The sequence below is a fragment of the Bubalus bubalis genome, chromosome 1, assembly GCF_019923935.1.
Source record: "Bubalus bubalis isolate 160015118507 breed Murrah chromosome 1, NDDB_SH_1, whole genome shotgun sequence".
NCBI lineage: Eukaryota > Metazoa > Chordata > Mammalia > Artiodactyla > Bovidae > Bubalus > Bubalus bubalis.
Window position 1 is genome coordinate 25,843,028 of NC_059157.1, and position 18,314 is coordinate 25,861,341.

Below are 18,314 nucleotides of genomic sequence, written 5' to 3' on the forward strand. Positions count from 1 at the left end.
CATGCCTTTCTTTCAGGACAGGCCAAGATTACAGGCTAGCTTTATTCTTAGAAACTTTGTAGACCAAAATCTCCTGCTATAATCTTTATTCATATTGCAGTGTCAATTGTCGTATCAACTGAGGCTGTTGCTTTTATTAATGATACAGGGAAGCATAGGCAGGATTTCAGGAGGTGACTAGTCTACTGGCGGGAGCTGGGGCTCTCAGAACGAGAGCGCACTTGGGGTACTGGAAAACAAAACACGGAGGTGGCTTTGTTGTTTTCCAAAGTCTATAGCAGTATTGTGTGTATTTCCAGGGTGTGTAGTTGTATAGTGTTTCCTAATCTGACAGACAATTGCAGAGTCAGTCAGTATACTGAGAGAGTCCGTAATTATACTGACCGTACAGTTTTCCTTTATGTTGCTAATACAGTTGTATTCGTGTATAATTCTGGGGATGAAATTCAGCATTCTCATCTCTACTTGTATAATTTTGCTTATTTGACATGGGTGGGATCAGATCAGATCAGATCAGTCGCTCAGTTGTGTCTGACTCTTTGCAACCCCATGAATCGCAGCACGCCAGGCCTCCCTGTCCATCACCAACTCCCGGAGTTCACTGAGACTCACATCCATCGAGTCAGTGATGCCATCCAGCCATCTCATCCTCCATCGTTCCCTTCTCCTCCTGCCCCCAATCCCTCCCAGCATCAGAGTCTGTTCCAATGAGTCAACTCTTCGCATGAGGTGGCCAAAGTACTGGAGTTTCAGCTTTAGCATCATTCCTTCCAAAGAAATGCCAGGGCTGATCTCCTTCAGAATGGACTGCTTGAATCTCCTTGCAGTCCAAGGGACTCTGAAGAGTCTTCTCCAACACCACAGTTCAAAAGCATCAATTCTTCGGCACTCAGCCTTCTTCACAGTCCAACTCTCACATCCATACATGACCACTGGAAAAACCATAGCCTTGACTAGACGAACCTTTGTTGGCAAAGTAATGTCTCTGCTTTTGAATATGCTATCTAGGTTGGTCATAAGTTTCCTTCCAAGGAGTAAGTGTCTTTTAATTTCATGGCTGCAGTCACCATCTGTAGTGATTTTGGAGCCCAGAAAAATAAAGTCTGACACTGTTTCCACTGTTTCCCCATCTATTTCCCATGAAGTGATGGGACCGGATGCCATGATCTTCGTTTTCTGAATGTTGAGCTGTAAGCCAACTTTTTCATTCTCCACTTTCACTTTTATCAAGAGGCTTTTTGAGTTCCTCTTCACTTTCTGCCATAAGGGTGGTGTCATCTGCATATCTGAGGTCATTGATATTTCTCCCAGCAATCTTGATTCCAGCCTGTGTTTCTTCCAGTCCAGCGTTTCTCATGATGTACTCTGCATATAAGTTAAATAAACAGGGTGACAATATACAGCCTTGATGAACTCCTTTTCCTATTTGGAACCAGTCTGTTGTTCCATGTCCAGTTCTAACTGTTGCTTCCTGACCTGCATACAAATTTCTCAAGAGGCAGATAGGTGGTCTGGTATTCCCATCTCTTTCAGAATTTCCCACAGTTTATTGTGATCCACACAGTCAAAGGCTTTGGCATAGTCAATAAAGCAGAAATAGATGTTTTTCTGGAACTCTTTTGCTTTTTCCACGATCCAGCGGATGTTGGCAATTTGATCTCTGGTTCCTCTGCCTTTTCTAAAACCAGCTTGAACATCAGGAAGTTCACAAGTAAATATGTGATTATAAGCCTTTCATCAAACTTATTGCCCAACAGTAAAAACTAAACTTTCTTTGATCCATAATTCATACCTTATACAGGATGGATTAAAGATATTAATAAGATAGATATAATCATGAAAGGACTGGAAGGAAGCAAAGGTGAATGTTTTGGGGTTGACATTAATCTTTCTAGAGGTAGAAACTAAAGAGGAAAAATTTATATTATAAAACTTTATTACATGTGTTATCAATACTAAGATTAAAATTAAAATTATTACATGATAATTAGGTAGACCACAAGCAGTGTCTGCCATAAAAACTGAATCTTCTTGAATCTCGAATCTTAACAGAGTAAAATAAAACTCAGCAAAACCTTTGTCATTCTTTTATTGGAGAAATAGGCTAGCCCATATTTCAAATTAACCACATTATTTTAATATTTGTAATTTGGGAGATACAAAATTGTAGAAATTTAGAACTAGAAGGGAACTTAAAAATTATTTAAGTGCATAATTCAGTTAATTAATGTGGTAAGGGGAGTCCAGCAGATTATAACCTACTACACATAGCAATGGGGAGTAGATTATAACCTGCTGGACTGTTGATTTCCACAATGTGGCCTGTTGATTTCCTCTTCAACGCAGGAACTGCCCATGTGTTTGCCCCTAGCGTGCTTGAATCTAGATAATAAATGGCAATATTATAATGGTCTTCTTTTCCCAAAAAAAGTACATGATGAATTGGGAAAAACATTCTGTATACATGTACAGACGGAGAGCTTATAGCATTATTGTATAAATAAGCTTTATAAATCAATATGAATAAGAATAACCTAATGGTAAAAAATGGACAATTTCAACTGGCCAAACTTTCTGGAAACTGTTCTGACAGTATGAACCAAAAGTCTTATATAAAGTGTATACCACTGATATGGTGCTACCTTGTAGAAAATTATTGTAAAAAAATAATTAGAAGGTGTTAAAAGGATGTTATAAGGATCATCCTTATAAAAGGATGACTAGGTCAGTACTATTTATAGTTGTAAGAAACTAACAATGACCTGTTTGTAAATATAGGAGTAAAGTATAGTGTATCCATAGAGTAGAAGGGTATGTGGCTGTTAAAAATAAAATTATATATTTGTTGACATGAAAATGTGTGCATATGTGTGTGCACAAAATTCTAAAGAGATTACACTTGATCTTTATTTTCTTTCTTTTTTTCCTGTGTTTTCGAGTTACTTGAGTCAGAAATTGCCTTTACAATCAAAATATAAAAATAAAACTATTAAAGAGAGAATTGATTTAATAAAATCTTTGAAATGACAATTGAAGAATTACTTTGTTTAATGTATTCAGTAAGTATGAGGCAGAAAATATGATTGAAAGGAAGAAAAGAGAAATAAAATTTTCTTTGAAAATTTTGCAGCCATTAACCTTGAAATTGCTTTTTAAGAATAGCATTTCCTTAAAATTAAGTTACTTTACCTCCACCTGGCCCTGCCCACCTGTGAATGATTCCTGAAGTTACTGGCACATCCCCCTGCCTGAAACGCTAGGGCTTCCCTGGTGGCACTAGTGGTAAAGAACCTACCTGTCAATACAGGAGACATAAGAGAGGTGGGTTCAGTCCCTGGGTTGGGAAGATCCCCTGGAGAATGGCATGGCAACCCACTCCAGTAATCTTGCCTGGAGAATCCCATGGACAAAGGCTGGCGGGTTACAGTCTGTGGGGTTACAAAGAGTCGAATACGAATGAGGTGACTTAGCATGCTCCTCTACCCACCCATTGGTAATAATACCCAGTTCCTAAATTTATTCAATTATTGGAGAGTGTGAAATCTCCTGGCTATGAGCACAGTCTGCATTCTGAAATCTTTAGTTCTGTATACACTTAGGTGACCTGAGTAAAAACTCTCCATAGAAAGGGAATCCTGGTGAAATAATATCCTAAAACCTGTAACTGTCTCAAACTGCTGTAGCCTTTTCCTAAAGGTGAGGTAAAAATTAAAGCACCCTTTACTTTTCCGTAGGTCTTTTATCTTTTGGGGTGAAAGAGTCTGCTTGGGTGAATAAAGTCTTCACAGCTGTCAATATCCTGGTGCTTCTCTTTGTTATGGTAGCTGGGTTTGTGAAAGGAAATGTGGCAAACTGGAAGATTAGTGAAGACTTTCTCAAAAATATATCTGCAAGTGCCAGGTAAAATATTTGGGTTTTTTCCCTCCTATTTTGAGTTAAAAAAAAAAAATTTGCCTGCTCTTGTCTTATGTTACATTTTCCTCTAGAACAACAGTTCTCAAACTTTTTGTTTCAGAGAACTTTGTGAAGGTCTATTCTATTTCAAGACTGTTTCCCCCAGGTTTTCCCCAAAGCACAAGTGTGTAGGTATGTTCACCACTGAGCAGCTGTTTGAAGCTGTGAAGCTGCTGATTCTTAACTTCAGTTTTCACTTTGGGTTTAAGGGAAGAAATGAGAGATCTTAACCATTGGAAGGATGTTTTTTCCCCACAAAGGTTTATCACTTTTAAATAACAATCAGCATTTTGGATCATGCATCCTTTTGTTTTTTCCTTTGGGGACACCATTTGATTCCACTGCATTCTTTCAACCTTGTAGTAATTTTCATGCCTGATTTTTTTTTTTTTGAGGATGTTATTGATTGCATAAGCAGAATTGTCTATACATTTCACTTTAAACTTGATCTAAAAAATTAATTTTCAAATGAAAGTTTTCATCCTAAGATTTAAGTATAATATTCCTATGTGTAAATAAGATTACAGAAGTATCTGTTACATGAAGTGATGTACTTGTACATGTTTTTATTTACCTATGTTGTTTGTCGCCATTCTAATGAGGCAAAAATTTAGTATCTTCTGATTTTATACAATTTTTAACATGTAATAAAACTTCAGTATTATTTATCAAGATTAGAGGATTTTATTTCACTTTGTCACGTCTTATAGTAAACTTTTCAAATGTTCAGTCTGCTCCACTGTCCACGAGAAGAGAAAGTCTCTTGTCTTTATTTCAGATCATAGCCCATACGTAGGTGGGATCTCTGTTCTCAGAATCCTGCCTGGCTGTAAGTTCAAGCCAGAGTGGATCTGAGCCTCCTGCTCCTGCTATTATCAGTCTCCAGTTTGAGAGCTTGCGACTAGTGAGGGAGCCATTGTTGGGAACACCATCACATCCTCTAGGACTGGGTGAAAAAAATCCGGGTTTACTTTTAGTTTTGTACACATTAGCTTCCAAGAGATGATGAACTCAGTAACCTTCCAAGAATGGAGTTTGAGACAAATCTCTTGAATAAGCAGTTTTCTAGGAAAATGACATTCCAATCTGATTCTTCTCCTCCTCCTCAGGGACCCACCTTCTGAAAATGGAACAAGCGTCTATGGGGCTGGTGGCTTTATGCCTTACGGCTTTGCAGGAACTTTGGCTGGGGCTGCAACCTGCTTTTATGCCTTTGTGGGATTTGACTGCATTGCAACAACTGGTAAGAGCCGAGTCTTGGCCCTGAGTAGAAGGCAAGAGTGTTCCTTGAACCACATGAGTACCCATGGGTGACAACAGAAGGTCAAGGGAAGAGAGTGGAACTTGGGGTAATAAGGGCTTGTTCCAGACCCAGAAGTGGCCTCTGCTGTATGAAAGGAAACTTAATGAAACTCTCTGAGCTTGTTTCCACATTAGTAAAATCAAGAGAGCAGAATCTACCCCTCAGATGTTATGAGGGTTATCTAAGATATAGTATGGATGTCCCAAGTGGCTCAGTGGTAAAGAATCCACCTGCCAAGCAGGAGACATGGGTTTGATCCCTGGATCAGTAAGATCCCTTGGAGAAGGAACTGGCAACCCACTGCAGTATTCTTGCCTGGGAAATCTCATAGACAGAGGATCCTGGTGGGTTACAGTCCATGGGGTCCCCAAGATTCAGACACACCTGAGAGACTAAACAATAACAAAATATAATACATTATGAAAAATACTGTGCAAGCTGTCAGCCACTTTATAAATGTTGGTTGTAATCACTGCCTTTAATCTTTGGTCTGGAAGTGCTATCACAATGAGTAACAAATGATGATCATGCTCTTAAATTGTTTCTTCTCTAATAGGACAAAATATATGTGATCGTTCTTTGCTCTTTATCGAGTACAAAAAGTAATCATGTTACAGTCACTCCCTGGTGCTTCCTCTGGGTTCACAGTATTGCAGGGCCTTATAATTGACCATATTTTGGGTATTTCAAATGCCAACTCTTATTAGAAAGATCTCCAAAGTACTATTTTTTTTTGAAACTAAAATTTAATATAAATCAGTGCACTGAGTAGAAGTTTGTCTCCATATAAATAGGAGCCTTCATAATTAAGGGCCTGTAGAATGCCATGTTTAATCTCCACAGATGAATCATTTTCCAAATGGATTAAGACTGCTTTTCTATCTCTAAACATTATGTGGTGCTGGAATAGCATGTTTTTTCTTTCTGGAAGCAGGAAACTGACTTGCAGGATATCTTGCTTTCTCTTCTTGCCTCTGGGCTTTGATCTTTTTATGACAGCATAGGACCCTCAAGAAGAGAGAGAACTTCATGTAGCATAGATGGAGCAAGCTGAGAAAACAGAAAGGACAGAAGCTGAGTAGAATTACTATGAAGCAGAAGAAGAATTCATGTTTTACCTATTCATGTTTTGTTTTTTAAAAAAAATCTTTATTTTGTATTGAAGTATAGCTGATTAATAAAGTTGTGATAAAAAAAGACAACAACATTGTGATAATTTCAGGTGCACAGCAGAGGGACTTAGCCATACATATCCACATATGCATTCTCCGCACACTCTCCTCCCACCCAGGCTGCCACATAACACTGAGCAGAGTTCTCTGTGGTATGCAGTGCGTCCCTGTTGGTTATCCACTTTAAATACAGCAGTGTGTACATGTCCATCCCAAGCTCCTTAACTGTCCCTGCCCCCGACCTTCTCCCCTGGCAACCATAAGTTTTTTCTCTAAGCCTGTAAGTCTGTTTCCGGTTTTGTAAATAGTTCATTTGTCACATTTCTTTTTAGATTCTGTATATAAGGGATGTCATATGCTATTTCTCCTTCTCTGTCTGATTTACTTCCCTCAGTATGAAAATCTCTAGGTCCATCCATGTTACTACAAGTGGCGTTATGTCATTGTTTTTAATACTAAGTAATATTCCATTGTGTGTGTATATCACATCTTTTTATCCATTCTTCTGTTGATGGACGTTTAGGTTGCTTCCGTGTCTTGGCTATTGTAAACAGTGCTGCAATAAACTAGTTGTGTTTTATTAAATATGCAATCTTTTGTTTACGTCTCCTTAGGTGAGGAAGTCCGGAATCCTCAGAAAGCTATTCCTATTGGAATTGTGACTTCTCTGCTCGTTTGCTTTATGGCCTATTTTGGGGTCTCGGCAGCTTTAACACTGATGATGCCGTACTACCTCCTGGATGAGAAAAGCCCACTTCCTGTGGCCTTCGAGTACGTTGGATGGGGGCCAGCCAAATACGTCGTTGCAGCGGGCTCCCTCTGCGCTTTGTCAACGAGGTACATTGCACTGTCTTTGGGGTAGGGCTGTGTGGGTTACTGCAGAGGTAGCTGGTGTCCACAGAATTGCTTTTGTATGTTTTAAAAACAATCCTATTAGAAACATATCATACAACTATATTCTCTGAATTGTTCACCCACAATTGCTGTATCGAAATCTTAAGTGATAAAATCTTTTCCCCCTGAGCTGTTAAAAGTCAGTTTTTCAAAAAAAAAAAAAAAAAAAGTCAGTTTTTCAAGATAATGATGGTCCAAGCTTCCAAGGATCTATATAGCATTTATGCACATTTATATATTTCATACATATTTGCATATATATGTATTGTAAAACTTGACAGTACTTATACTAGTATGTTTCCCTGCTGGCTTTGGTGTTAATTGTAGTGCTGCAGACAACTGAGACCTTATGTGCAGACTTGACATTTTCTGCTGTTTTTTTAAAATAGTATCAAGTCTGTGTGAGTGAAAACTATATGCTGTGGCATTGTTAAGTGTAAGGTGCTTTTTATTATGAAACATTGAAACTTTTTGTCTTAGCACTGATCAGAGTGAACTTGGTCTAGAAATAGAAATTACGGTTCTCAAGTTAATGGTGGAGATTTGTATACATCTGTGTCATAAGAATAGTTGAATCTCAGGTATTCAGATTTTCAGTAGCTGCTTATATTAATATTTTATAATTCATTTCTCAAGTTTCCTGAGCTACTCATATTTTAACTTAACGTGATCATATTTCACTTGAGTGCTGTACTGTAGAGCACTGTTACAAAGAGAAAATTAATCTCTGCTTGATTACTAATTTTTTGAAGTGAAATTTTTCTAAAATTTCAAAAATAAATTTTAAAAATTAAAAAAAAATTTTAATTGAAAAAATTTAAATTTCAAAAATAAATCTTTGTGTATAATTAATCAGCCTAGCTCTTTTATCCCCCCTCAAAATCCCTTTTGTTTTTTTTGTATTCAAGATAGTATTAAGCAGCAATTACAAATTACCTCTCGGATCCTCAGCCATCTGATAATATTAAGGTTTATTCTGAATAGTTTTAAAAATCTGAACTGTAAAGATACTTTGTACCATAGTTTTAAAAGACAGAAGGCAAAGATTTATTTGTGGCCAAGCTCAACCACGCTTTATTAAAAGATAAAGGAGACGGAGTTTAAAAAGTGTATTTTACTTATTTTCTCTTAAATTGTAAATTTTTTTACAACTTAATCATGTATGGAATGATGCAGTCAGTAAGCACACAAGTAATTCAAAACAGCTAAAGCAAAAATCATTTTCTTAAACTTCACTCTTACTAATGTTTAATTCAGGCTACTTCTATGTACCAAATTTAGAGTGAGTTCATCTTTTTTCCTTTTTCTATCTTGATTATCTTATGCTGAGAATTATTTCAAATTTGATCAAAAAATAATGGTAAAATATATGTAAAAATGTGTAATTATTGAATAAATGAAGTGACTAGATACTATGAAATCAAATTACTTGTCTTTTCTATAATTATCAATTTATAAATTTTCTAAGTTAAAAATGTCTTAATGACATTATTATTTTTTTTAAGTCTTAATTACTTAGTTGTAATTCAGTAGTAATCATGGGCCTGCACAAATTCTTTGCAGCATTGTTTTTAGTCTGATAATTGTGCTGAGCAGATTATCTCTGAGAGTATAATGAATTGCACCATGGTTAATATTTCTAAATACCCAATCATATTACATTTAAAAAATAACAAATAGCTGTGATGCTGAGTTTTATACAATGACTTAATTGCAGCTCTGTGATGTAATCTTGCATGAATGTGTTTGCCATACTGCATGTGTTTGCTTTTTATTCAGTCTTCTTGGATCCATTTTCCCAATGCCTCGTGTAATCTATGCTATGGCGGAGGATGGGTTGCTTTTCAAATGTCTAGCTCAAATCAATTCCAAAACGAAGACACCAATAATTGCTACTTTATCATCGGGTGCAGTGGCAGGTGAGAGAGAGTTGACTTTTATTAAGTAAAGGGGGATCTTTTTTCATCAAGGATTCTGGGAAAACAATGGAAAATTAGGTGGTTTTCTATTTTGACATGTATAAATATCAATAACTTTTCAGTGAATGTTTCCTATTTTGAACCTTTTTTTGGTATAGGTTCTGTACTTTAGTGTGTCCAGTCTTTACCTGTATAGACTCGTCTAGACTAATACTTGTAATAACTCACTTGTGGATTATGGATTTTTCTGTTCTAGTCTTCTGGGTTCCATGTTTCCTTTACCCCGAATTCTGTTTGCCATGGCCCGGGATGGTTTACTGTTTAGATTTCTTGCCAGAGTGAGTAAGAGGCAGTCACCAGTAGCTGCCACACTGACCGCAGGGGTCATTTCTGGTAAGCTTTACAAACATAGGATTCTTCATCATTAGACTTGAGCATTTTATGCTCATGCATGGACTTATAAAGTGGGTCTGCTTGCTGTGCATGTAAGTTGAAAACAAAATCACTGATAAATGAGGGTATGAATGTTGGGATCACATCTGCAAATGGTGGTGACAGTGGTCTACTGAAATTCGTAACTGACTCTTTGAGATTTGTTACCGTTTTGTTACCTTAACCTTTGGCGCTTCTAACAAATGTGCAAAGGGTTACAGTGGTTCTTTATCATGTATCAAGTAGTCAGTGCTTTTCAGATCTATGAAACAAGCACATAAAATTGTATTATCAACATACAGAATGTTAATTAAAGAATGATTACTTAATCCTTGAATTGTTAATTAAAAATGCTTCAATATTTTGTTTGTTATCCAGGATATAAATTGAATATTGCTAAATGGTCATAGGATTTTTGAAAAGCTAAAGTTTACCCATTCTTAATTAAATATAAGAAACATCAAAGATAATTTATACTTGGCCATTGTTATTACTGCCCTCAGTATGGTGGCTAACCCCACTTCCTGGGCCCATCATAGTTCTCTAAGAGTTACTAATACCTATATTATCATAAACCCCATTAGGAATCTATTTTTCCTTTCAAGAGCTTTGATATTACATCATGTTTTCAAAAAAACAACTCCAGATGCCTACCATTTGGCATGTCATAATATCCATCAAAATGCTTTTGTCCAGATTCTATTCCACATGAAAAGTTTCAGAGAATTTGCAGATTGAGAGAATGGCCTTAAAGGTGCTGTTATATAGAGCAAGAGAAGGACTTTACCAAGCTTTAGAGATAAAATGGTAAATACTCTTAGTAGTATAAATTCAGACCAAAGATGAGAATTTTGTTGAGGCTGTGAATTGTTGGGAAATTAGATTACAGAATCAGATCAGATCAGATCAGTCGCTCAGTCGTGTCCAACTCTTTGCAACCCCATGAATCGCAGCACACCAGGCCTCCCTGTCCATCACAAACACCCGGAGTTCACTGAGACTCATGTCCATCGAGTCAGTGATGCTATCCAGCCTTCTCATCCTCTGTCGTCCCCTTCTCCTCTTGCCCCCAATCCCTCCCAGCATCAGAGTCTTTTCCAATGAGTCAACTCTTCCATGAGGTGGCCAAAGTACTGGAGTTTCAGCTTTAGCATCATTCCTTCCAAAGAAATGCCAGGGCTGATCTCCTTCAGAATGGACTGCTTGGATCTCCTTGCAGTCCAAGGGACTCTCAAGAGTCTTCTCCAACACCACAGTTCAAAAGCATCAATTCTTCGGTGCTCAGCCTTCTTCACAGTCCAACTCTCACATCCATACATGACCACAGGAAAAACCATTGATTACAGAATACTAATGCTTAATTATGTATGAAATAGGATTCTTTCAGAATCTAAGTATTTTCCTAAATAACTGTGCTTTATAAAATGTTTTCTAATAAACTTGTCCCTTTATTAAGATGTATGGTGGGAAGTCAAAACACTTATTTTCTCAGTGCTTAAGATTTCTGCCCCTATAAAAGGAAGTTTTCACTAGATGATGTAAGGCCCGCTTTATGATTAAACATGCATTATGATATTAATGAAAGTTCATAAATCTTGATCAAAGATAACATTTTATTTACTCCATAAAAGCTTTTATTTTTTCCTGTAAAATCTTGCCCATTAATTCTCTTATATATATTCAGAATTTTTAAAAATTTACCCTTCTTCCTTTAGGAGGAATTTAATTTGACAGCATAATAAGATATTGAAATTAATAATTAAAAGAAGATAATTATAGCATTTTTAATGCACTAAAACATTATACTTTTGCTATTTTGTAGTCTCACCTCTTGCTTGTTTTTAACTTATATCAGAGAGCTTGTATGGATAATTTATCATTTTCTTCTGTTTTGGCTTCCTAAAACAGGTTATCTGTGATTCTTACAAGACATTAAAATTGTAATCTAATGTATAGCTATACTAGCAATGGAAATTCTTCAAAATAAGGCATGGGATGTATTTAAAGAAACAATGTGGGACTTCCCTGGCAGTCCAGTGGTTCAGACTTCGTCTTCCAATCCAGGGAGCATGGGCTTGATCCCCGGTCAGGGAGCTGAGATCCCATATACCTCGGGGCCGAAACACCAAAAGATAAAGTGGAAGCAATATTAGTGAAGTCACTCAGTTGTGTCCGACTCTTTGCGACCCCATGGACTGTAGCCTATCAGGCTCCTCCGTCCATGGGATTTTCCAGGCAAGAGTGCTGGAGTGGATTTCCATTTCCTTCTCCAGGGGATCTTCCTGACCCAGGGATCGAACCTGCGTCTCCCACATTGCAGGCAGACGCTTTACCGTCTGAGCCACCAGGGAAGCAATATTGTAATACATGCAATAAAGACTTTTTAAATGGTCCACATAAAATATAAAAAAAAAAAAAAAAAAGGAAAAAATAATGTGCTATTTTAGACAGGTCACGGCCATATTGGTTTAGCTGGAGCCGCCTTCTACCTGCGGTGCAGGAGACCTGGGTTGGATCCCTGGGTTGGATCCCTGGAGGAGGGCATGGCAGCCCACTCCAGTATTCTTGCCTGGAGAATCCCATGGACAGAGGAGCCTGTTGGGCTACAGTCCATGGGGTCCAAAGAGTCGGACACGACTGAGCGACTAACACGCACACACACCACTTCTACCCAGTGGTTGTAACCTTGCTAAATTAGCCTGTCTGTTAAAAAAGAGTAATGACCCTATTAGGTTAAACCATGTGAAACTGCTGGGGTTTTATTAAAAAACAGTCAAATGCTGATCTATAAAGCTGAACCTAAATGATTGCCCCCATCTCATAGGACTATTGAATTGAAGATAAATTGAGATCATAAAGATAGAAAGCTTGCTGAGGTGTCTGGAGTGCCACATGAGTGGGGTGTGGTGTTCTCTACTTATTATGATAAAGACAACTATTTGGTAAATTCCAGTTAATATCGTCACTATTTTAATGGTTCACCGGAGAAAAAAATTGCAAGCTGCAAGTTAACTATTCAACTATGTGAAGTATACTTTGCCTCTTAACATTATTAGGGCTTGGAGGTAGCCCCAAATAGTTTAAATTTAGTCAGAGTGTGTGGTTTTAATCAGGATAGGATTTATATTCTATCTGAAGCATAATTTAATTGGACCTCATCCTGTCTAAGATATAACTCACAATGCAGATGGAAATTAAAATGATTATGTAACATCTATAATGAAAGCTCTTCCATTTGAATTCTTTTATTTTTTTTTAAAAGGAGCCTGCCAGTATTTCCTGGCAGTGTTTTTTCTCCTGAAACATCAAAGGCGGATATTCTGTCATACGGTATTTTCACTCTTTGTCAGGCCAATATTTTTTAAGTAATCAAAGTAGATGTATTTCGTACTTGATAGATCGCCGAGGGGTTTTTAAGTTTTATTAGCAGTGTGTATGACCTAAGGAACATCTTATTAACTCTAAGAAACACACTTTCTAAGCTTTACTTGACTTATCATTGGCAATAAAACAAAAAATTTCGCATCACTTATCTCTGACTTGGCATCAGCTGTCTGGAATTTTCTCACGGGCTCTCTTCTGTACCCCTCTTTCTTTTCCCCAATAGCTGTGATGGCGTTCCTTTTCGACCTGAAGGCCCTCGTGGACATGATGTCCATTGGGACACTTCTGGCATACTCTCTGGTCGCGGCCTGTGTTCTCATCCTCAGGTGAGTTGTCCTCCTTGCCAACTGAAGGTTCTGAAGGGTGTGTGTCCGTTGAGGCCCGGGAAAGAAAGACAATTAGGGCTCACTGGCCTTGTTTTCCAGAGAAGGCAATGGCACCCCACTCCAGTACTCTTGCCTGAAAAATCCCATGGACGGAGGAACCTGGTAGGCTGCAGTCCATAGGGTCTCGAAGAGTCAGACACGACTGAGCGACTTCACTTTCACTTTTCACTTTCATGCATTGGAGAAGGAAATGGCAACCCACTCCAGAATTCTTGCCTGGAGAATCCCAGGGATAGGGAAGCCTGGTGGGCTGCTGTCTATGGGGTTGCACAGAGTCGGACACGACTGAAGCAACTTAGCAGCAGCAGCAGCAGGCCTTGTTTTCATGGAGTTAGCTGTCTCAGAAGTGAGAGGCCATGAGCATACAAATGTGAATATGAAGCATATTTAGCATACTTGGTCCTTAAGCAAACAAATACAGTTGGTAATTATCAATAGGTTGTCCTAATCTATGTGAACAACAAATTCTCATAATGTATAAAAACACTTTAGAATACTGTATTTTTAGTCCTAGTGATTCAGCTGCTAAGCTCTTAGGCTAAAGATTTAATCTTTATATGTATGGCCGAGTCCCTTTGCTGTTCGCCTGAAACTCTCAGAACATTGTTAACTGGCTGTGCTGGTGCTCAGTCACTAAGTCGTGTCCAACTCTTTGGGATCCCATGGACTATAACCCTCCAGATTCTGCTATCCATGGGATATTCCAGGCAAGAATACTGGACTGGGTTGCCATATCCTCCTCCAGGGAATCTTCCTGACCCACATCTCCTGCATCAGCAGGTGGATTCTTTTACCACTGACCCACCTGGGAAGCCCTAACCGGCTCTGCCCCAAAATAATACAGTGATAGTGAAGTTGCTCAGTCATGTGTAACTCTTTGCGACCCCATGGACTGCAGCCCACCAGGCTCCTCCATCCATGGGATTTTCCAGGCAAGAGTACTGGAGTGGGGTGCCATTTTCTTCTCCAGGGGATCTTCCCAACCCAGGGATCAAACCTGGATCTCCTGCATTACATGCAGATTCTTTACCGAGCTCCTAGGGAAGCCCCCCAACATAAAATAAAAATATTTAATCAAAGAAGTACATATAGATATATGCAAAGGATGTTCAGGAAAAGGTAATTTATGATAGTGAAAAAATTGAACTAAGTGAATATCAATAGTATATCAGTCAGTTCAGTTGTCTCTCAGTCGTGTCTGACTCTTTGCAACCCCACGGACTGCGGCCCGCCAGGCTTCCCTGTCAATAGTATTAAACAATAAGGTCCTACTGTAGAGCACAGGTGGAGAAGGCAATGGCACCCCACTCCAGTACTCTCGCCTGGAAAATCCCATGGACGGAGGAGCCTGGTAGGCTGCAGTCCATGGGGTCGCTAAGAGTCGGATACGACTGAGCGACTTCACTTTCACTTTTCACTTTCATGCGTTGGAGAAAGAAATGGCAACCCACTCCAGTGTTCTTGCCTGGAGAATCCCAGGGACGGGGGGGCCTGGTGGGCTGCCGTCTATGGGGTCACACAGAGTCGGACACAACTGAAGTGACTTAGCAGTATAGCACAGAAAACTATATTCAGTATCCCATAATAAACCATAATGGAAAAGCATATGAAAAAGGATATATATACACATATATAAACTGAAACACTTTGCTGTACACCAAAAACTAACACAGCATTATAAATCAACTATACTTCAGTTAAAAAAAATAGAATAGTTACATAAGAGTACCGTAGACTGTTCTACAGCAAATAAAATGATATTTAATTATATGGAGAGATATATCAGTTTCTGGATGCAAAGCTATATGTAGCATCTGAATTTATTTAACTAACATACATTTGCACACAAAAAATGATTTTTGCAAATATATACACATATTTGCATTTTTAACTGGCTGAATTTGTAATAAAATGCCAACAGTGATTCACACTGAATGTTATGGATTATTTTAATTTTCTTCTGCATGCTTTTGTGCATTTTTTCACAGTGAGCATATTTCTTCTTTAGTTGGGGGACAAATATTACTTTTAAGTTTAAGCAAAAGCTTCTCAGAAGATCCCACTGGGGAGACCAGGGCAGATGTTGGGAGCTAAAGCAGGCTGATATCTTGATACCAGCCAAAGAGGAAGAGGATCAGTAATAAAGGAGAATGGGTGGGAGGTGGCTGATGAGGGAGAGGAGACCAGGGAGGCAGGCTGCAGTGAGACCTTCCAGTACCAAACTGAAGGCTGCATATTATATTACCCTGTGCGTGCATGTGTGCTAAGTCGCTTCAGTCGTGTCTGACTGTTTGTGACCCTATGGACTGTAGCCCGCCAGGCTCCTCTGTCCATGGGATTCTGCAGGCAAGCATACTGGAGTGGATCGCCATGCCCTCCTCCAGGGGATCTTCCTGACCCAGGGAACAGAGCTGCGTCTCCTGCGGCTCCTACATTGCAGTTGGACTCTTTACTGCTGAGCCATAGGGGAAGCCCATGTTACCCTGTAGCTGATATTTAACCAGGGTTTCTGTTAACAGGGTTGCTGTTTTCATGAAAGGCATCTCCTTTGAACATAGATAATTCCAGAGTAATCATTTATCATCACAGGTGCCACACTTTAAAATGTAACTCTCTTCGGCATCTAATATATATAACTTTCTAATCAAGTGGCAATCAGGAAATTCAGAGTTGCTGCAGGTATTTTGCTGAGCACGTGTGTGACTTGGCTCAGCAACCCTGAGGCTGCAGCCACAAGACGTGTGCATTTACTGCACCAGCTGTGAATGGAAATGTCTCCATTAGAGTTTTAGGTGCTTTTTTCATTTGGACCAAGTGTTTGAGAATAAAGACACACACTTTTACTTGGGAATAGGTACCAGCCCGGCTTATCTTATGAGCAACCCAAGTACTGTTCTGAGAAAGAAGCTCTGGGATCGTGCGCCAACAGAACCTCCAAAAGCAAGTCTCAGGTCACCATGCTGCCAGGACAGGGCTTCAGCCTGCGAACCCTCTTCAACCCCTCGCTTCTGCCTACAAAACAGTCTGCTTCTCTTGTCAGCTTTCTGGTAGGATTCCTGGGTAAGTTCCCTTCACTGTATACCTTATGAAGACCCAGTGGGTGTGTGTGGGTGGAGCAGGATGATGTGAAAGAGGATGAAAGAATATGTTAGCACTGCTCTCAGTCCTGAAATGTTCACCTAAGGGGTCACTGGTCATTGAGATCTTCCTTATGTTAGCAGGATAAATCGATGGTATATTGGTAATTGAAGAAGAAAGGAAGAAATTCCCTAGGGCAGGGGTCCCCAACCTCTGGGATCTAATGCCTGTTGATCCGAGGGGGAGCTGATGTAATAGTAATAGAGATAAAGTGCACAGTAACCGCAATACACTTGAATCATCCACAAACCATCCCCTACCGTCCATGGAAAAATTATCTTCCGTGAAACTGGTCTCTGATGCCAGAAAGGTTGGGAACTGCTGCCCTGAGGTGAGAGTGGCAGAAGTACAGAATTGGTCCATTTCGTGAGCCTTGAGGGTTCTTCCTGTGGGACGCGAAGTACACCTGCCCGTAACTGAACTGGGACCCAGGGAGCGTGGGAGGCCATACTGCAGATCCTGCTTGCTCACCCACAGTTACATAATCAAGCGTATTTTCAGCAACATTTATTGATGTGCCAGGAACCCTGCTGGGTACTTAGGATGTCAGGAAAGATGGTCCTTGCTCTCACTGGACAGCCTCATTGGTGGTGAGCTAAGGGCAGTACAAGTTTCTCTGAGAGCACATGGGAGGGACCCCTAATTCAGACTTGATGATCAGAGATCGTCTGGGTAGGCAGTGATGCCACTCTCTGAAATAGGAAGAAAAGGTGCAGATCATGTATTATTTGTTTACATGAACAGTGTTTACAACAGCTGAACACAAACAGACTTGCTTTCCCCATTGGAAAAAAAGGGCACTAGCCACCCTGGACAACGTTTCATCAGTCCAAGTGATCTCATCTGAGACTGGCAGGAAGGCAGGATGGTAGAGTCCAGAGGGGAGGCTGACTCCTAAGGAGGAGACAGTCACGAGTAAGCGAAGTGGGATTCTTAAGTCATGGAAATCAGGCATTTCTTTCCAAAATAGAAATGAAGAATCTTAGTATTTGGCAGAATAGATATATAAAGAACTTGCTATCAAAATAGACTTTGAATGAAGGGGTCTGAGTGAAGGTCACGTGCTGGTTTTGTTTCACGAGCATGTCATCTCCGCAGCATTCCTCATCCTGGGCCTGAGTGTTCTGACCACGCACAGCGTCCACACCATCGCCAGACTGGAAGCATGGAGCCTGGCTCTCCTGGTGCTGTTTCTTGCTCTCTGTGTTGCCATCGTGCTCATCATCTGGAGGCAGCCCCAGAATCAGCAGAAAGTAGCCTTTATGGTATGTGTCATGAGGATTCATGATCCTAAATATTATGCATGTTTTCTCTTGTATGTTAGTTTTTGTGATTTGTTTCTTTTTAAAAAAAAAATCAGCAGAAAGTAGCCTTTATGGTATGTGTCATGAGGATTCATGATCCTAAATATTATGCATGTTTTCTCTTGTATGTTAGTTTTTGTGATTTGTTTCTTTAAAAAAAAAAAAGTTAACATCACTTTTATGATGTTAACCAGTGAACAAGAGTGTCACGGTCCTTTGGGATGTTCCTTTTTGTCTTAAGTGTTCTTTTCAAAAACTTGAATGTGTTCCTAGTACATTATTCTATGTAATAGTAAACAAATTTCTTGTTCAATACTCTAAAACATCAGAAAAATAACTAGAATATTTTAGAAATTCAGGAAGGTCCCCACACCCAAAGCCCTTCCACTGTGAAGTGAAGTTATTCTGTCCATTTGAACTAAGAGCAG

At 39.2% G+C, this 18,314-nt stretch overlaps 1 protein-coding gene across 4 annotated transcripts in view; it reads left to right on the plus strand.

Moving 5' to 3' along the window:
• Nucleotides 1–18,314, plus strand: part of SLC7A2 (solute carrier family 7 member 2) — a 72,438-nt gene that overhangs the window by 44,133 nt on the left and 9,991 nt on the right. For 3 of the 4 annotated variants that reach the window (XM_044938063.2, XM_044938060.2, XR_006549007.2), the window contains 7 exons: nt 3,735–3,900; nt 5,064–5,197; nt 7,044–7,266; nt 9,103–9,242; nt 13,282–13,384; nt 16,299–16,504; nt 17,681–17,847. In XM_044938063.2, the coding sequence (XP_044793998.1) occupies nt 3,735–3,900; nt 5,064–5,197; nt 7,044–7,266; nt 9,103–9,242; nt 13,282–13,384; nt 16,299–16,504; nt 17,681–17,847 (1,139 nt within the window). Of the gene's footprint in view, nt 1–3,734; nt 3,901–5,063; nt 5,198–7,043; nt 7,267–9,102; nt 9,243–9,498; nt 9,636–13,281; nt 13,385–16,298; nt 16,505–17,680; nt 17,848–18,314 lie in introns of all 4 variants that reach the window. The other variant, XM_044938058.2, reaches the window with a different exon arrangement.